At 41.7% G+C, this 18,151-nt stretch overlaps 1 protein-coding gene and 1 long non-coding RNA gene across 4 annotated transcripts; both read left to right on the top strand.

Moving 5' to 3' along the window:
- The first annotated feature begins 19 nt into the window (after nucleotides 1-19).
- Nucleotides 20-18,009, top strand: klf8 (Kruppel like factor 8). 3 transcript variants are annotated; one of them, XM_077741459.1, is made up of 7 exons: nucleotides 20-399; nucleotides 7,837-8,001; nucleotides 12,275-12,550; nucleotides 12,628-12,868; nucleotides 13,635-13,746; nucleotides 14,825-14,964; nucleotides 15,031-18,009. In XM_077741459.1, the coding sequence occupies exons 1-7, from the start codon at nucleotides 373-375 to the stop codon at nucleotides 15,210-15,212; spliced, it is 1,143 nt and encodes a 380-aa protein (XP_077597585.1). In that variant the 5' UTR covers nucleotides 20-372; the 3' UTR covers nucleotides 15,213-18,009. The 3 variants fall into 3 exon arrangements, with proteins under 3 accessions (XP_077597585.1, XP_077597587.1, XP_077597586.1); XM_077741461.1 differs by lacking the exon at nucleotides 20-399 and adding an exon at nucleotides 743-1,024; XM_077741460.1 differs by lacking the exon at nucleotides 20-399 and adding an exon at nucleotides 7,358-7,750.
- LOC144213153 (uncharacterized) lies at nucleotides 2,996-4,097 on the top strand. Its single transcript, XR_013329898.1, has 2 exons — nucleotides 2,996-3,076; nucleotides 3,148-4,097. It is a non-coding gene; the product is annotated as an uncharacterized LOC144213153 (long non-coding RNA).
- Nucleotides 18,010-18,151: the final 142 nt, after the last annotated feature.

The following is an 18,151-nucleotide window of genomic DNA, read 5'->3' as shown; positions in this document are numbered from 1 at the left end:
ATGAGGGGTGGGGACGCAGGGTGGGGTCACAAGCAGGGAGAGGCGGAGGAGGAACAGGCAGAGAGAGAGAGCCCAGCCCTTCAATGCACGGCAGCAAACGGCAAGAACCAGAGGCGCAACGCTTGGCTGATTTATTCCACTTTTTGGAGGGGGGGTCGCAAAGACATCGACGCTGCGGATATGAACTGAACAGAAGAGGCACGCAGCACCGTGCTCCAATATCCCGAATATCCACAGCTCAACGCCCCCTTCCTTCTCCTTGTCCTCTTGCATAAACCCTCCTTTCTCCCCTTTACCCACATTCGAAGCTATACACACCCAAAGCCCCCCGACCCCCCCTCCTCCCTCTCTCCCTCCCTCCGCCTCCACGAGATGCACACGGAGAGCCGCCACAAGAAAGTAAGTGCACGTTCTATTTGACACATTGTGACGTTGTCAGTACAGTGGGGCTCTTTAATAATGATAACGGGCGGAGTGGCTGGTGAAAAGGGGGCGAAGCGGGGGGGAACGGAAGGAACTAGCTGCAGCCTCACAGGACACCATCATACCGTTTAAAGGGCCAGCGGGACCTTTTTCTCAACGCGCATGCGCACTGAAGAGGGGTCAGGTACACTTCCGGTCACCATTGCGTGCATCCTTTGTTTATTATGATTGCATGTTTTAGGGGGCGGGGCAGGGGGGCGGGGTCGTGATCTAAGGACAGGTTGAACCTGGATGTTAATTCTTTAAATAATAAAAAGGAAACAAATAGCAATGTGATTGACTGGTGACCAGATTAATTCATCTGTTTCTGCCTCGTAATATACAATATATTCCTTGTAATTGACTTGTAGCCTGTCAATATTAGCTGATTATATGTGATCATTTGTCCTGATGTGCCTATATTGTATAGCTGAGAATAGAAAGTTTTAAACTTTATTTTTTTAAAAGTCCATAATACAATGTGTTGATTGACTCCCGATTCCTGTTCGGATGCTGGAATTTCTCAGGTTTCTGCAGTAGTTACAAATTACAATCGTGATAGGTAAGCCCATTTTCCAGTCCTTCCAGGATTTTATCAGGTGAGCATATGCATCAACTGAAGGGCAGAGTTGTCAATCGTTAACAAGACTGGACAAAGTTTGATCACACTCCTGAGTTGGTGTGTGTGTGTGTGTTGGCATTGGGCGCCAGGGAGGTCCATTTTCATCTAGAAACTTCAGCCCAATCCTTAAATTGATCTCCAATTATCTGTTCTATACCCCCTGTGTATAAACTATGCTGTGTTGTCAGGGCAGGAAAGTTTTATGCACAGAGAAGCTGATACGGGAGAAGCTTGTTTCACGCGGTGGCTCAGTATTTTGGTATCAGGTGGCTTGAGCGGATGACTGGTTAGTTGACCAGCTGGCCAATTCTGTTTTCTGTGCGCATGCGTGTCCACCAGATACGTGCTCGCCGAATTTGGCCGACGCAAAGTGAGGAACGGGCCGAATGCTCCCGGGTCGGCCCCAGGGCCGGCGGCGGCGGGTGGCCGCGCGCTTGGGTCGCCGAGTAGAAACGTTGTCAGCGAGGATTAACGAGCGCTGGCTCGTGGCAGAAGCGCAGAGGTGAAATTAATGCTGTGGTACAATTTAGTCCACTGCTTAACGTGCCAGTGTGTAAAGGATGCATTATTGGTATTAGTCTCTCCTGCGGTATGGCACAAAGAAACTGTGGTTCCTTGACATTAATGCTCAAAACTCAATTTATTCATACATCAAATACAGTCTCCTTTTTTAATACCATAACAATTTTACAACCTGACCTACCACTAAACATCAATAAAATATGACCAATTTCATTTTGTTGTAGTCACCCATTCAAAAATATACATTTTATGAATGACTGAGAATACCACAACTGTGTTTCTAAAATCAATACTGTAACAGAGTTATGGATCTTATACTGGCTACTTTATGAAATGATGTCATTCTGAGGCAAGTTATTGGGGCAAGAAACTGAAAAAGAAGTTGCCTCATTTCCTTCAGCTTTTTGACGTTGATTTCTACCCGATTGCTATTTTTACACATGAATACAACTTTTCATGTCCTTTGTCTCCATTTGGATGAAAAAAAAATGTCTCCGAGAAGTTGAATGACTGCTATTATCTTAGCGTGTTGTGCATCCACCAGTTTGAGGAAGCATCTAACCACAGAAGCTCTGAAGCTTCTCAAACGTGTTTGTTTGTTGGTGCCGTGTGTGTGTATATGCTTTGTCTACTACTGCTTGTGCGGATAAGAGGGTGTGTAGGGAAGTGGTGGCCGGCTTTTGCGTCAGCAGGGTGTGGTGTGATAAGAGGCAGCCGGCCGGCTTGCCTAGCTGCTCGCCAGATGGAGGACACACCCGGTGTTTCATTACACTCGTTTGCGCGCTAGCGTCTGTCGATTGGTCTCGCCATTTCAGGGTGGTCGTTTTTGACTGCAAAATTGAGGCGCGTTTCGTTCAGGAGGAGACTAAAGAGAGTAAAGCAGTGGCTGGAATTTAACTTGATGGCTGCCATTGATGGTAGATTGATGCTTCACCCAATTCCGATGGTCTATTGTCGTCAATGGCAATGTATGAGTTAATTTTGCATGGTCCCAAGCAAAAGTATGGTGACTGGTTAAGCTAGTGTTTGCATGAAAGACCAGTTACTCAACATGGTACCTTTTGGAGTGATATATTTTCAAGATAAAAGCAGTTTGCTTGAACTGATCTGTATTTGTTGCCAAAAATGTGTTCATGTTAATAATATGCAATCTTAAGCTGTTTCCTTAGTAAAAGTTAGTTAACTTCATGTCATCATTTGTACTCCGTTCAATGAAGGCACTGACATTAAAGCTATGTGCCAACAATAAAGCCATGCGCTCACAATAAAGAGATCAGCAAATAATAAAGGTATGTCTTTATTTTATGTAAACATCGCGTTCTTTTAAGCATTTGAATACATATTGTATTTTTCATTATAAACATTTGGTAAAAGAACACTGTGTTTAATACAGTGATCCTAACTCCATACGCAATCATATTTACTACTCTAAATAATGTTATTGATCAACTCTGGCTAGGTTCCATCACCGTGAGTAGCATGTTGTTAGCCTTCGAGCATCATTCATTCATTCATTTTCTGAACCGCTTTATCTTCACAAGGGTCATGGCCATGGATGCTGGTGCCCATCCCAGCTGACTTGGGGCCAGAGGGCGAGGGACACCCTGAATTAGTGGCCAGCCAATCGCATGGGCACAAGGAAACAGACAACCATTCACATTCAGACTCGTATCTGCAGGCAATTTAGAGTATCCTATCAGCCTACCATTGGATGTTTAGGGATCTTGCTTTGATTTTGCTCCAAAACAAATCATGAGATATTCCAATCGGTATATGCTTCCTGGCCTTAGACTTTAACATTGCAATCAAAAAGATTGACAGAGCATATGAGAAGGTCAATTGAAGTTCAATTTGTGCACCACCCTAATCCAAAATGCCACCACAGTTCTTTTGACTTGTGTTCGGGGGAATCAAAAGTCCAAATTATTAACTTTTACAGAAAGATGTGAAGGTGCAGCGGAATGTGTATTTGTGTGTGTGTGTGTGTGTGTGTGTGTTTGTGCAGTAGCTTTAAACTGGTTTTGATATATTTGGGTGAAACGTAACAGTACTAAATCGATCAAATCCCAAATCCAAATGCTTGCATTCTTTGTGATATGAAAATATTTCATGCCCAAAGATTGAATATTGTATTGTCATGGAATTAGAGTTTTAAATCAATACTCTCCAAACTTTATCTTGGAAAGAAAGAAACAACAAACAAGTTTATGTAATAATAATTGAAATCAGTGCAATGCGAATGTGAGGATTCTCCCTAAACATTTTAATTTAGCTGGAGTCGAGATTCATTTCTACATTTTTTTTCTGCCTTACAACACATTTCCATCCTATCATTTTTTTATTTCCTATCTCAAAGTAATCCAGTGTGTCAGAACCACTTCTTTGGGGTGAACTTGACATGAACCCTGATCATGCGGTTATTGTATTTTTACCCTTTTTTACTCCCGCAAAAAAAAAAAGAAAATAAATCCCCTGTGATGTGATGAGCATATACCTTTTTTTTTCTTTTTCTTTTTTGCTGGGGGTGCCTTGGGGGAGGTTGCCGCGCCTCCAAGCAGCTCGTGGGAGCGGGCAGCCGCGTTCCGAGCACATATGTGTGCATCCTGCAGGGGGCAATCCCCCACCCCCCACTCAAAATACACACATACACATACATAGTGAGGACCAGAGTGGGGGGGTTGCAATGACAGCAAGCGAGCAGAGTGCTGACCCACTTAGACTCCGGTGCCCCGCCCTCTTTCTCTCACGCTGTAAAGAGGGTGGAGTGGAAAGGGGTGTGTGCGTATGCATGTTACAACACTTAAATTAAGCTATGGTAATATTCTAATCTGCTAATCACCAACTAAGATGAGCTAAAAGCCTATACATTCTAAGTTTTTTGGGTTATGTCAATATTTGGGCGATTGTACTATCAGTTTTGGGACGACATGATGGCATATTTGCAGGCCATTCCTAAAATATGAGTTGAAATTTTTCACTGTAACCCCACGTCCGGAGGAAGCACTGATCTGTCCTTATCAGAAGTCAGTGACTAAAACCTTTGGGCTGCCATTGACAGCAATTGATGTCCAATCTTTTTCAGCTTGGAAAGTGACGGCTATTGACATCGATGGCACTGAAATATGATCATGGTACCTTAGATGACTCTTGTGTGTCCTCCGGTCGCTTCACCCGTGGACTCTGCTTACGCTCGGCTGGCCTTTTAGCCGATAAAAATAGCTTGTTAAAAAGCGGCGTTATGGAGACGCCATTGAAGCCCACTCCAGAAATACTTCAATCGGACCATCTTAAAAATGGGATAGCGGGACTAAAATGAACTAGATATTTCTTTTCCTGGCTTTCACTTTTCTCAGGTATTGTTCACCCTGTTGACAAATGATGTAGAAATGCAGGACTATAATCTGATTGGATCCAAAATGGAGCTCCTAAACACACTTCTAAGTAGTTACTCAGTACCAAGATACCAGTAGTTGTTTTTCTTAGTAGAGATATAAACTATCCATTGATTTGACCAATGTGCCATGATTTTTCCATCAATTTCGAATATTTTCAATGTCAGACTTCTCTCTGTTTTTCCTTCTTGTATTTCCATTTTCAGTCGTCCTTTTGGCTAGAACACCCCCCACCCACGCCCCTCCAGACTGACTTCCTGTGTGGAGATCACAAGCTGACAGGGTCGCGCCCACCCCACCCTTTTTTTTTTCTAGTTCCTGGAACTCTGCACTAACAGCATAAGACCCCTCCCTCCTCTCGCAGTGCAGTGGTCCTCATAAGGTCTCGCACATTAACTGTACCCCCCGCCCCTCCACCCCCTTCCCTAATCCCATCCCACAGTGGTCTCCACCCAGACTGCCTGGTCCGAGTAGGATTGTCGGAAGAGGTCCCACTGTTGCCCTTTTTTTCCGAGTGACCGCTCTTGGAATCCAGATGACTTTTAAAGAATGGGTGTTGTTTTTTGTTTTTATCTTTATTTTGTTGCCCATTGGCCCTTCACTCACTCAGTGCAATAACGTCTTCTACTTCTATTGAGGTCCAAATCAATTTGAGTAGGGTTAAAATGCATTGGACATCATTCATTGCTGTCAATGTTTTAATACTTAAAAATAACCTTAATTCCTAATTTCAATCCTCTCTTTAGCAAATGAAAGTGGAAGGATTTCAGCATGGTTCTTATTTCCAGATTGGTAATTTGACCATTTGGCCATGTTTTTTTTTTTTACTTTTGTTTTTTTTAAACCGGATGTCATGACCTTATGTCGTGATGTGATCTTTGCACGATTGAACTGGAGGATCTTCTTTGTTTTAGCCGCTTGCTTAACTACAGCGGTTGTTTTCCTACACTGTGGGGTGTGGTTTTGGTTGTCCTTACAGTTTCCCAACTGGCCCTCCTGTTGTGCTCTCCTATTTAGTTTCAAGACTTAGGCTCCGGACTCCTGTATGTGCTCACAATGGAGTAAGATTTACAAGATTTGGGGTGAAATAGTTGACATCTCGTGTGTATCTTCTCTTTTTTTTACAGTAAGCAAGTTTGTTGTTATGTGTGGTTTGAAATGTAAAAAGGTTTGTGTTGGTCAGCTGAAGGGGAGAAGGTATGGCATGGAGAGGCCTTACCTTTGTTTGGAAGCACAGAGGGGGCTCTGACCCCCTTTACAATAGGACTAGAGGGCCATTGGTGTCTGTGTGGATGTGTTTGCGTGGATGGGAGGGAGGGGTTGCTCTGCCAGTCACACCCCGTGTCTGATTGGTTCAGGCCACACCTCAGTGTGGAATCCACTAGAGCCAGGTCACATGATAAACACTGTTCGACTGCTGAGTCTGCAGAGGTCCATACTAATTGTCAGGGAAAAGGCTAAAAACAAAACAAAAAAAGCCACGCTTAAATTAGTGCATGCTGAAAAGCTGGACTTTTGAACCATTTTTTGGTCATCTCCAAGTCACATTTAGCTTTTATGTGTTTAAAATTCAACTCCTAAAGTAGGTTTAATTGCCAAAATTGAATTTAGTAGAAATTTCTACTATGAGTAGATGGAGAAAATCACTCAAGAATAGTTTTGAGCCTCTGATACTTGATTTATCTTTTATTTTGACTGTACGTAGTTACTACCTTGGATGATGACAATGGTTGTCCAATCCATTTAGGGTTTTGCAAAGGTCAAATGGATTGGACATCTTTTGCTGTCATGGAACTGAAACTGGATATTTTACGGTTATTCTTCCCAGTTCACAAGCTTGCAAAGCCATTTCAATGCAGCTCGCATTTCAGCATGTCAATAATTGAATAGGCTTGTTTCACTTTCATTGCTGGGTGACTGGAGTTAGTATTTAATGCGCGTTTACTTTAGGACCAATACGCTTGCTTCATGGGCTTTTTAGTTCATCAACACCATGCTTGGGTTTTCATTTTCTTTTACATCTTCTTTAACTCATGTCAAATTAAATGTATTGCAATATATTGTTATTGTATTACATTTAGATATTTGGGGATAAATCCTTAAAACAATGCTTTTAGTATCTATAAAGGCCTATGAATATAAATGAAAATGTTTTTTTTATCATGATAATGATATAGATCTCATGCATGGCCACTTTAGAGTACCTCGTTGTTGGCCACGAGTACATGCGTTACCAAGATAAAGGGAATAAAAAGTTTTTAAAAAGTTACTTGGCCCTACTTTTGTATTTTTTTGTTAGGCAAGTCTATTTTTGAGGTATAAAAAGTGTGAGAACCACTTGATGAGCTACTTTTGATCATATATGATGCTGTAGAAGAAGTTCTTTGAGGAAATGAGGGTTTATCAAGAGTTGGGACTTATGTAAATGTGAGTACTTGTGTGTGTGTGTGTGTGTGTATGTGGCTGTTTGGACAGAAAAGGCCTCGCCACACCTCATTGTGTGCATGCGTCTGTGTGTGCGAGCTTCCAGAAAAGGGTGTGTCCGCCTGCCTGGCTGAAAGGGAGGGAGGGGCGACTCCTCCCTGCCCCCCCACTGCCCCTCCACCCTTTCGCTGGCGTTCTCTGGCTTGCTATTCCTCGCCGGCTCCTCATTTCACTTCTTTCGCTTCAAGCCTCAATGTTAGGCCTCAGTTATTGCTCCTTTCTCTTCTTTTCTTAAACTTGTACTTTCCCCTCCCTTCTTCAAAGTGAGGTAAATGTGCATTTCTGACATCCTCCTCTTGCACTTTTTTCCTTTACACCCCCTTGCTCATTGACGACATCTTCTTCTTCTTTTAGAGGAGGAGCGGCGCCCAGAAGAAGAAGAAGAAGCCGTCGCCGGCCGCACTGACGCAGGAGGCCACGCCGCCTTCGCCGCCTAAGGAGGAAGAAGAGGAAGAAGAGGAAGCGTCAGACATGCCCTCGGTCCAGATCAAAACTGAGCCAGAGGAGATGGACTGCACGGTGAGGAAGGGGAGGAGCCTGGAGGGTGGGTGGGGACAGTTTTATCAGGCAGTTATTTTAATATTGATTCCAATCTTTTCTATACATTTATTCCAATTGAGTCACTAGTTGCATCACATCTTCCCGGCTGCCATTGACATCTATGGACGTTAAGTTTAAAAAAGGCGGAGTGTGGGCTCGGGTAGCCTTCTGGTTAAAAATGAGGATTATTTTTCTATTTTTATGATATCAATTGATTCAGATTGAGTCAGCAGTTGCATCATCACCTCTTCTTGGCAACCATTGATGGTGTTAAATGTTCAATCCATTTGGGATTGATAGCTGTAGGTCCTCTTCAAATGGATTCAACATCTATGTCTGTTAATGAAACGTATCAGGTCAAAGGTTCAGCTGTAGACAAAAACGATCACACATTTTGGTCGCATTCATAACCAAAGACTGTCAGCCTTTGTTCCGGAGAACCACGGTACATAGTAGTGGTTTTTATCAGAGGAGATCCCCAGGGTTGGCCGCTCAGCCCCTTTTTCATTCCGTATCAACATCACATGACGCTTTGGCTACCGACCGTATCAGCTGATGAGAAACACTGGGGATGCTTGTACGTAAGGAAGCCTGACTCCAACATGTAAACAGCGTTAAATCCAACACAGAGGTCAAAGTTCAGTGTGTGGACATTGCCGTCTATCGCTTCTTACTTCCTCGTCTTCCTTCATTCTTCTCAAAACTCTTCACCCTTAATAGGATGTGTCGAGGGGAGCGGCCGGATTGCGCTTCCGCTGGCCGTTTCCGTGGCAACCGCGGCGGCGGGAGTTGCCCAAAAAGACTCGCAGACCCTCCCCCGTTCCCACCCCTCCCTGCGCCACCTTTTTCCACTTTAGCAAACCACACGTACACACACATACACACCGAATAGCTACCATCATTGCAAACTGAATAGCTTTGTAATCTCTCTTTCTCTGGTATACACACTCGCACAAACAAGGCCTTGTGTGTGTGTGTGTGTGGGTTTGTGTGCACGTAAACAAGCCGGTTGTCCTCCAGCAAACGAGCAGTCATGCACGACATCGGCAACACACACACAAACACACGTGTTTGTGTGTCATGAGAGGTTAGCCAGCTCGCACTTTAACCAGGAGGCTTTTTTTTTTTTTTGCTCATGTGTGTTTGTGTGACAAATCGGTGGAAGGACACAACATTCACATTTTTTGGGGGGGAGGGGAAAGGCGCGGTAGAAAATGCGGCGACGCCTAGGCTGGTGCGAGTTGATGATGTCATGGCTCAAACGGATTGCGTTGGCCGGACCAACGGGAGTTTTTAGACCTCATGGCGGAGTTATGGCATAAATTGCCACTCTATTATGGCTGTGTATTTATGTTATTGTGCGAGTGTGTCATTTCAAATGTAACAATATTAGCTTTATGACAGATAAATACATAGTTGACATATTCTATTCCACTTAATAATATTGCTGCCAATGGCATGCAATGAATTACTTAAAGACACCTAAACAAAATACTTTATTACTTGGAGCTTTAATTAGAATATTTCTTTTTTTATTTTTATTTCATTGACTTGATCTTTTATTGACAGTGTTAGTATATACTGTTTTTATGATTAATATGTAAAAATATTCAAAATTTATTCTCAAAAAAGTCGTGGGAGGGGGTTCTGGAGCCTATTCCATCTGACTTCATGTTTTTCATTCAAATGTTATAGCAACAATTGATTATAATGACATTTTTAAAAAAAGAGTCACTTTCACCTATAAAGGGTTAAAGCATCAATTTTGCTGTCCCTGAAAAGGTTGAATTAAAAAGTTGACTTTTTTAGTTTTGGTTTTCTTTGGATTAAAATATTCCTGTGGATAAGAGTGTGGATAAGTTTGCTGAAAAGCTCCTCCCTCCCTAACAAGTCCAGACATGTCACTCCAGAGGTCACAACAGTTTCTATTGGAGTTCATCAATTTTAGCATAACAAACAGATGGAAAACAAGCACTTTACAACAACTAACATTGACATTTTCTCTCACATTTATAGATATATGCTTTTGATAATGTTTGCTCAATGAGTGTCTTCCTCCCCCTTTTGTCAGCATTTAACATTAAAGGAGGGGTCACAGAAGGTCAAGTAGATGCTGTACAAAAAAATAGGTTTAACGGGTATTAAAGTAGTTTCCTGATTCTATGGTATTATTACACCAGCAGCCAAATATGTGATAAAACCTGTTAGGTATTGTTTTATCAATGCAACATCGAGTATAGGATGTTGCTGTACTAGTAGAGCACAAATCTCCAAAAGTGGGTATTCAAGTGGTCGATAAGCGGCATGAGGTAATTTTGGGGTGCGGCTAGCGGGCCACGTTAACAGGTGGGCGAGGCAAAAGGGGGAAGGGTGACCCGGGCGAGTTTTGTGGCGTATAATCCAAGACAGCTGTCCTTGTTTTTGTTCACACTTTGTGAAATGGTGGCAAAGATGAGAGCAATTGAAAGTTAATGAGGCTGTCAATCATGTGACATCATGAGAAACAGTCATGAGAAATATGGGCGTGTCAAAATGTAAGAAATTCAATTCGATGACAAAATACATGTAAAAATTAAATGAAATACAAGGTCACATACATTTAAATACTATAAATATAAAAAAACGTCACTAAATTTGAATAAAATCAACACTATTTTGAGTATATTTGAGTTATTATTCAATCTAATTAGATTCTATCCTTATTCACCTCATTCATGTTGAATTGCAGTTAAAAATATTATAGAATACAATTATCATTAGACCATAAAAGAGATGATATTAGATGAAACTCAGTCGGACTAAACAGCTTTGGTGATTTTGTTGAATGTATGTGTGTTTAGTGTGTGGATGGAAAAACTACCATTAAAATCCTACTAAAATAGTTGCCATTGACGACACTAAATATCCAATCCATTTTGACTGAAAGTCAATGGAACTGAATGATGAGCATGTATAGCCAGTGTTCCCAGTATAAATAAATTGGACCTTTATCGTTGTCAATGAAAGGCATTGAAAGAATTCCGTGCAAAATTGCCTACTGGCGGCGAGACAAACAAGCGCTCGAGACACTTTCTAAAGCTCGGAACACAAAATGGCGGCGCAGGAAGAGTTGGGGCAGGCGTGGTTGGCGCGGGAAAATGAAGGAAGGGAGGGAAGGAAAGGTGAGTGAGGACGGGCGGGGGTGTTGCCGGGGAAGGCGAAGGAGTGCCGAGGCGGCCGATAGATAGCTCCCCAGTTTCCATGGCGACACGAGGCCCTTGTTTTTTTTCCCGCCCACTCTTCCCCCTTCGTCGCCTTTCAGCTCCTCACCTCTTTCCAGCTCGCCGTCATCTCTCCTTTCTCGCTTGGAAAAAGGATAGAATGGTTTTTATTTGGGCCTTCCGGTTGGTCCCGCCTCACCCGATTTAAAAAGGGCCAAGATGAGGCCTCGCGTCCTGGCTCTCGCCCAGAATCGTCCACGCTCAGCTGAACTGGAAGCTGGCCAGTTTCTTCTTCTTCTTCTTCTTCTGGTCTACTTACCCCCTCTTTCTCGCTGCATCCCACACAGCGGCCCATTGTTTCTCGCTAAGCGACACGCGGGAAAAGCCGTCCTCGCCAGCGGGGAGAAGGCTTTTTTTACATTCGCTTCGTCGCCCGTGTCCAAAGTGACCGACAAAATGCAATTTATGGAAAAAATCCAAATCGTACAAGAAGTAAAATGAGACTGAATAGAGGAGTGGGGTATTGGAACAAATATTTTTGCACAAGGGTGTTTATAATGATGGTGGAATATCGTATTTTCCATAATATAAGTCATACGTTTTTAATACTTTGGCTGGGCCTGCTGTATTACCTAACCCTTTTCAATCTATAGTTATCTGAAAAAAAAATATTGATATGTCACATTAGCAGATGCTTATTTAGTCTGTTGTTGGCCATTTGAATTTTATCATTATATATATTTTTTATTTTCTGTTATTACAGAAATACTATTTATACTGCAGTGTGACTTTTTTTCCCTCTGAATTGCACATTCTTTAGCTTGGGATGTTATATATATATATAGGCTTTAGTAGTGTATATAAATATATATGGTTCATACTCAGTGAAAATTCACTTAATACCAGGTGATTAATCAGGAAAATTGAAGGAATACTATAGTATGAAGTAGTATGAATATTGAAATAAGAAAATTCCATCACGAGTCTTGAAATATGTACACAAAAAACAAATGTGTCCTGTTTTTTGTATACTTTTGTGTACGTATCATCAGGCCGACGCGGGCAACGAGCGCTCCCACCAAAGCAATCCCGGCATTAAGACGGAAGCTTGGAACTGCAAAGCCGAACCGTCCTCCTCATCAAGCCCGTCCCTCGCCGAGGACCAGACGGAACCGGTGGACCTATCCCTCCACAAGCCTCGCTCGTCCTCCTCGCTGCCACCCACCACCGTCAGCCTAGCCCTCAATCCGGCGCCGGGAAGCGGTTCTGCCCCACCCGGCTTGACGGCTACGCCCGTCACTACCACTGTGCAGTCCATAGGATCCATGGTGAATATGCACTACAATCAAAAGTTCAAAAATCAGTCATAGCAAAACTCCATGCCGTGCTTCTTCCATCCTGCCAGGTTCTATCGCCGGGCTCCATTTTGGCCACACAGGGAGCAGGCGGGCAGCAGATCCTCCACGTCATCCACACCATCCCATCGGTCAGCATGCCCAGCAAGGTGGGCCAACTGCAGACTATTCCCGTGGTTGTACAGTCTTTACCTGTAGTCTACACTGCCGTGCCGGCGGATGGCGTCGCCGCCGCTACCGCCGCCATCACTGTGCCCCTCATTGGCAGCGACGGACGCTCGGAAGGCTCGGGTGAGGAATCCGCCGGGGTGTATCAGTGTTGTACGAATCCAATTCATTTTGAATGGGATAGGCAAACTTTGGTGTGTGTCAGTGGCAATGAATGAGTTACAATGGGGAATTTGTGGCAGAAAGGAAGTGAGGGTGAAGGAGAGAACATGTACAGGGTGTTTTTCTTTTTTTGAAATGGGCGTTGTCAAAGTTTAAGTGGGCGTAATCGTTGTCTCCAGGGGAAAAGAAGATTTCTCTTGGCTTTTCAGGGCCCTTTATGTGAGTGCACCACCCAAAATGATGTGCGTCACATTTAAACTGTGCCACACCCTCAGTCCTTCCCTCTTACTTTGGTCCTGGGTGAAAGTTGTTTACACTTAAGGGTAGGCCGCTTCCAGCGAACTATTCAACTTACAATTAATTTTTTTTTTAACCCGTCCTGTTCAGCTGCATCGAGACAAAGAATAGGAATGTAAAAAATGATTGGCCGAACAGTTGTAATGTGTCATTGTTTGAATGGTTTTGTTTAGTCAGACTAATCAGCTAGACAGAAAAAGGAAGAGCAATGGGAAACAAAAAACTAACCAGTGATATGCATATTTAAAAAAAAAATCATAAAATAAATATCCTTGCACATGCTACTTAATATATAAGTAGCATTACAGTCTACTCATCCTGTGGTGAAACCATGTAGAGATGAAATACTGAGTCAACCTTTTCATTTGAAGTTGGTAGCACAGTTGAATTTGAATTTGACAATTTTGTCTGTCAATCTTGTTCATCTCAGTCCGCATCAAGCCCGGTTCGACATCTCCTGTGGAATATCACAGTGAAAGCGATGCCGAAAGTGGAACCGAGTCCGGGTCGGCTTCACTCAGCGCCCAGAGCCTCGACGCAGGGTGAGCGAGCCAGCCAGCGCACATCACAATATATTCCTTACACACAAATATGAAAGTCAGCTGAGCTTTCTATAATTCTCTGAGCGTAGGAGGGACATTTAGACTACTAGTGTCTCCTTGAAGCCAATTTGGGCGAGGCGCCGCAGCGTTAACGGAAAGTTTGGGTGGAGACCTCATAGGTTAGCTGTAATCTGATGTATGTGCGTGCGTGCATGTCCGTGTGCTGCCACACCTTGTTTTCCAGGCTACTACCTCTTACTGTGTCACCTTCCTTTATCAAGAAAGGGCCAGAACAGAACATGTAATAAGGCAAATGAATTAAAACTATAACACCGTATGAGGTCATTTATATAGAAATAATACAATAAATAAGGGAATGCAATTTCCATGCAGGATTCTTTATCTAAAATAATAAATTGTGCAAACAAAAACAAAAACATTATCTGTAAGTGTTATGAGAAGTAAGTTAGGTGGGACTATAGAAAATGTCATCATATAACTATATTTCAAATGTGCTATGAATGAAATATATCTTTTAGAAACAACTATAACAATGATTTTGTCAAGATAAAGTGGACTTGAAACTACAATAACACCACATTTTTAAATACAAATGAGGCTTAATAAATAATAACAAATATAAATGTAACAATATTATATAAATAGTGTACATACATATGAATTTGATCTTATATAAATACATATAGAACACCATTAATTAGAACTCACACACAATATAACAACAAATGAAGTTTTACATCGTGCTAAATAAGAATGAATATTAATCCCAAACCATTAAATAATTGACAGCAATGCCTTAAATTATCATTCAGAATCAAAAAAATGACATATTTCAAATATAATTTGTCATGAATTTGTATCATATGTATATAATACATCGGGGAATCACATTACTCAAAATGTATTTTTCGAATATGATACATTTCGCCAAATACACAATAAATGGAATAAACATTAAACATTTACTGGCGATGGAAATGGACATAACTATCGTGACTTGAGCAGCCCTTTGCCGCCACCTAATGGCCCCTGAGCCTCAAAGTACGCTACATTTCAGGTCGCTGTTGGAATTGGAGCCGGCGGACCCCGACTCCCCGGACGTGAAGCGGCGTCGGATCCACATGTGCGATTACGAAGGCTGCAAAAAAGTCTACACCAAGAGTTCCCACCTCAAAGCTCACCGACGGATACACACAGGTGAAGCCAGTCAGGTCAGAGATAGGTCGCGGGCGCGCACCCGCTTACGTTCACTCGCCTTTCCAGGAGAGAAGCCGTACCACTGCACCTGGGAGGGCTGCACCTGGCGCTTCGCCCGCTCCGACGAGCTGACCCGGCACTTCCGCAAGCACACGGGCATCAAGCCCTTCCGTTGCACCGAGTGCGACCGATCCTTCTCGCGCTCCGACCACCTGTCCCTGCATCGCCGGCGCCACGTGATGATGTGAAGGCTTTTCATTTGGATTTTCCATCCGCCGCCTACCCAACAAAACGTTGCTACTTCAGACCTACGGCTCGCTTTGGACGGGATGCGCCAGGTATTATTAACGCAGGATTATTTCCCCTTACTTTTGCGTCCATCTTTTTTGACGAGCGGAGAAATCCCACGTTGGTGTTTAATTTTAAAGACTAATGAACACTGGATTTCAGTTGACGTAAGGTGACGCAATCCTAAGGGTGCGGTGTCTCATTTTGAATGATCTAAAAGTGATCTAAACCTCATTTCTTGTGGATTCCACCCTATTTTTTTCATCATTTTATGCATTGGTTAAACTTTTAGCCCAAGAAATGTACATTTATTTCAGCACCTGAGTACGGCATTCATTTTTTTTAATGGTATTGTTTGACCTTTACAACTTCCTCACTCTATGGGATCACTTGTTATCAAGTGGTGTCACTGCAGCACAGCAAATGGAAGTTGTATGTTTCATCTTCGCGGCGTGGCGTTTCATATTTTCCAATCAAAAAGTTGACATCCAGACAAAGCACATTTCTCAATTTCCATGCAAGTTTTGTGAAGGGATTTACTCAATCTTGTAAGCAAATTTGTTGCCAGATTGTCTCACTGCACAGACTCTTAGCCTATTTCATTTTTAAGGGTCAGGAATTTACTTTGTAGTTGTCAAATTTAATAGCCGACAATCAAATTAGCTTTTTTTATTTTCTTGCTTCTGCAATAGGACTTCTGAACCATATTGAGACTTATACTGCAAACTTTTTTTTTTTTCCGACTGCAGCACAAGCCATCATATTTCATTTTATGGGCGCGGAATTTCATTTGGTCAAAAAATAATCGGCGTTTTCTTCAATAGAGGCGTTGGACGACATTTAGGGTTGTGGCGTTAAGTTTCAAAAATATTTAGGAGTAGGCATTGGGACACCTGATATATATTTGGTCGCTCTATGAGAACTGTGAACTTTTTAAAAGAATTTTCACATCGCATTGTTTTTTGCATATCTTTTGTCTCGTGTACATGATTTATATATCATAAAAAAAACAGTATTTGCGTGTTATTGAGACTTTTTTGCCCTCCTCCTGACACAGAATCGTTGCTTTCTTTTGTCGTTTTATTAACGATTTTTGGTCGTCTTTGAAACGCTGTGAAGAAGTCATTATTGGAGAAGTTAGAATTCTCTAGCAGGGAAATACAGGAGCTTTTTTTCCGAGTGTTCGCACATACGCTTTTTTTGGGGGGGGATGGGGGATTCCGTGATTGGGTGTTTTATTGATTTAAAAAAAATTATTAATGAGCACGTGTTCTGGGTATTTGGACATCCTGCCTGTTGAGCCTTAAGAACTGAAGTAAAACAGGATCAAGTATCCAAATATCAGAATTTCTATGAGGGGAAACTAATCCTAGTTATAAATGTTTATACTTTAGATATTATTTTAGTTTTTCTGCCAGTGAGTTAGCTACCCATCAATCAAAAAAACTTGCATTTGCGAGTGATAACGTTCCAACTTTTGCAACTTTCCGACGCCAAAAACCTCTTGATCCGATTCTCATTTGGAAGAATTTCGTTTTCCGCCATCCTCCTTTTGCTTGAGCGAACTAAAAAAAAAAAAAAACAACGGAAAAAGCACATCTTTGTAGAAGGGTTTATGCATTCTTTTTTAAACATTAAGGATGGCGACAACAACAAAAAAGAGAGTTAAAAAATCCATGTACATAAATGTATATAAACAAAAAGTAAATGTAACGGGTGAAGTTCTATTTTTAACACTGACTAGATAATGTGAACCCCCCCTTTTCACCCTCCTTTCTACTTTTTTTTTTGTTATTCTTCTTTCCCGCTGTTTTGTTTTGTGTAGTTTCTTTCAAATGATAATAATAAGAATACTATTGGTCCCACTTGTGTTGTGCATACTTGTATTGCATGGAGAGTGGCCCTCTTGTTTTTCCAATAGTGACGTTAGTGAGCATGTCGCAGTGTGCGCGCACGCCAAACATCCGACTTTTTAAGAGAATAAAATGTATTCCTAATAAAAAAAATAACAATTTGATATATTCCGCACAAAACCTTTAAGGAAAAAAGACAAAATGTCCCATGTCGGTACCGATGTTTCTTTCGGCTACGATGCTAACTGGGTAGCGTTTTGACAATGTTGTTTTGATTTGTTGAATTTAATTTTGTTCCATGAAACAAAAAGTAGTGTTTCAGTAAACAGGTCAATATTTTGACCTTTTTTGTCAATTTCACCTCATTTTTAGATATTTACACACAACATACACACAAGTAATGCTAGTACTAATTAGCTACATGCTAACATGTTAGCAATATTGTGATTAAAGAATACTTGTGATACCTCCCCAGTTTAATCTTTGCAGCCTTATTTAGTCTAACGTATTCTGTATGTTTAGAAAAAAAATATACATATATATAGATATATATTAAAAAAAATTTAAAGGCCGCTTTTTAGGTGGCGACTGCGTATGAGTGCCTCCTTCTCTTCCTCACCACTTTTATTTTCAATACTTTTTTCCATCCCTTTTGAATGCAGTAACTTTTTGAGGGCCAGTACTCTATTTACTCAGTGCAATGCAGTTATGGTTATGATAATTTCTTTTGTATTTGTGTACAGAACAAAAAGGTTTCAAGATGGACAAGGAAGGAAAAAAAAAGAAAAGAAACTTTTTGATACTGTGACTCTACTCTGGTGTTTCTTTGTTTTTCTCTTCTGTATACTTGTGATGACTTCTCATCCTCCATTTTTTTTAAATAAACTTGTTTTGGTGCAATTTATGTGCACTAGTTAGGGTTTTTTTTCCAAATGAATTTCAGGATTAGTTGCAATGTTAAGTACTTGCCACTAGTGAGCGCAATGTATGCACATTCAGAGACGTTTTGCTTTAACACGCTCAGCACATTTAAGTAAAAAAATTAT

The sequence above is a fragment of the Stigmatopora nigra genome, chromosome 19 (assembly GCF_051989575.1).
Source record: "Stigmatopora nigra isolate UIUO_SnigA chromosome 19, RoL_Snig_1.1, whole genome shotgun sequence".
NCBI lineage: Eukaryota > Metazoa > Chordata > Actinopteri > Syngnathiformes > Syngnathidae > Stigmatopora > Stigmatopora nigra.
This window is presented reverse-complemented; position numbering and strand designations above follow the sequence as displayed.

What these genes read in the sequence shown, in the direction of transcription:
- klf8 (XM_077741459.1), top strand. Translation starts at nt 373, where the DNA reads ATGCACACGGAGAGCCGCCACAAGAAA. An exon ending in CGGAGAGCCGCCACAAGAAA is followed by an intron (nt 400 to 7,836) that starts GTAAGTGCACGT and finishes TTCTTCTTTTAG; the next exon opens with AGGAGGAGCGGCGCCCAGAA. An exon ending in CGGACGCTCGGAAGGCTCGG is followed by an intron (nt 12,869 to 13,634) that starts GTGAGGAATCCG and finishes TGTTCATCTCAG; the next exon opens with TCCGCATCAAGCCCGGTTCG.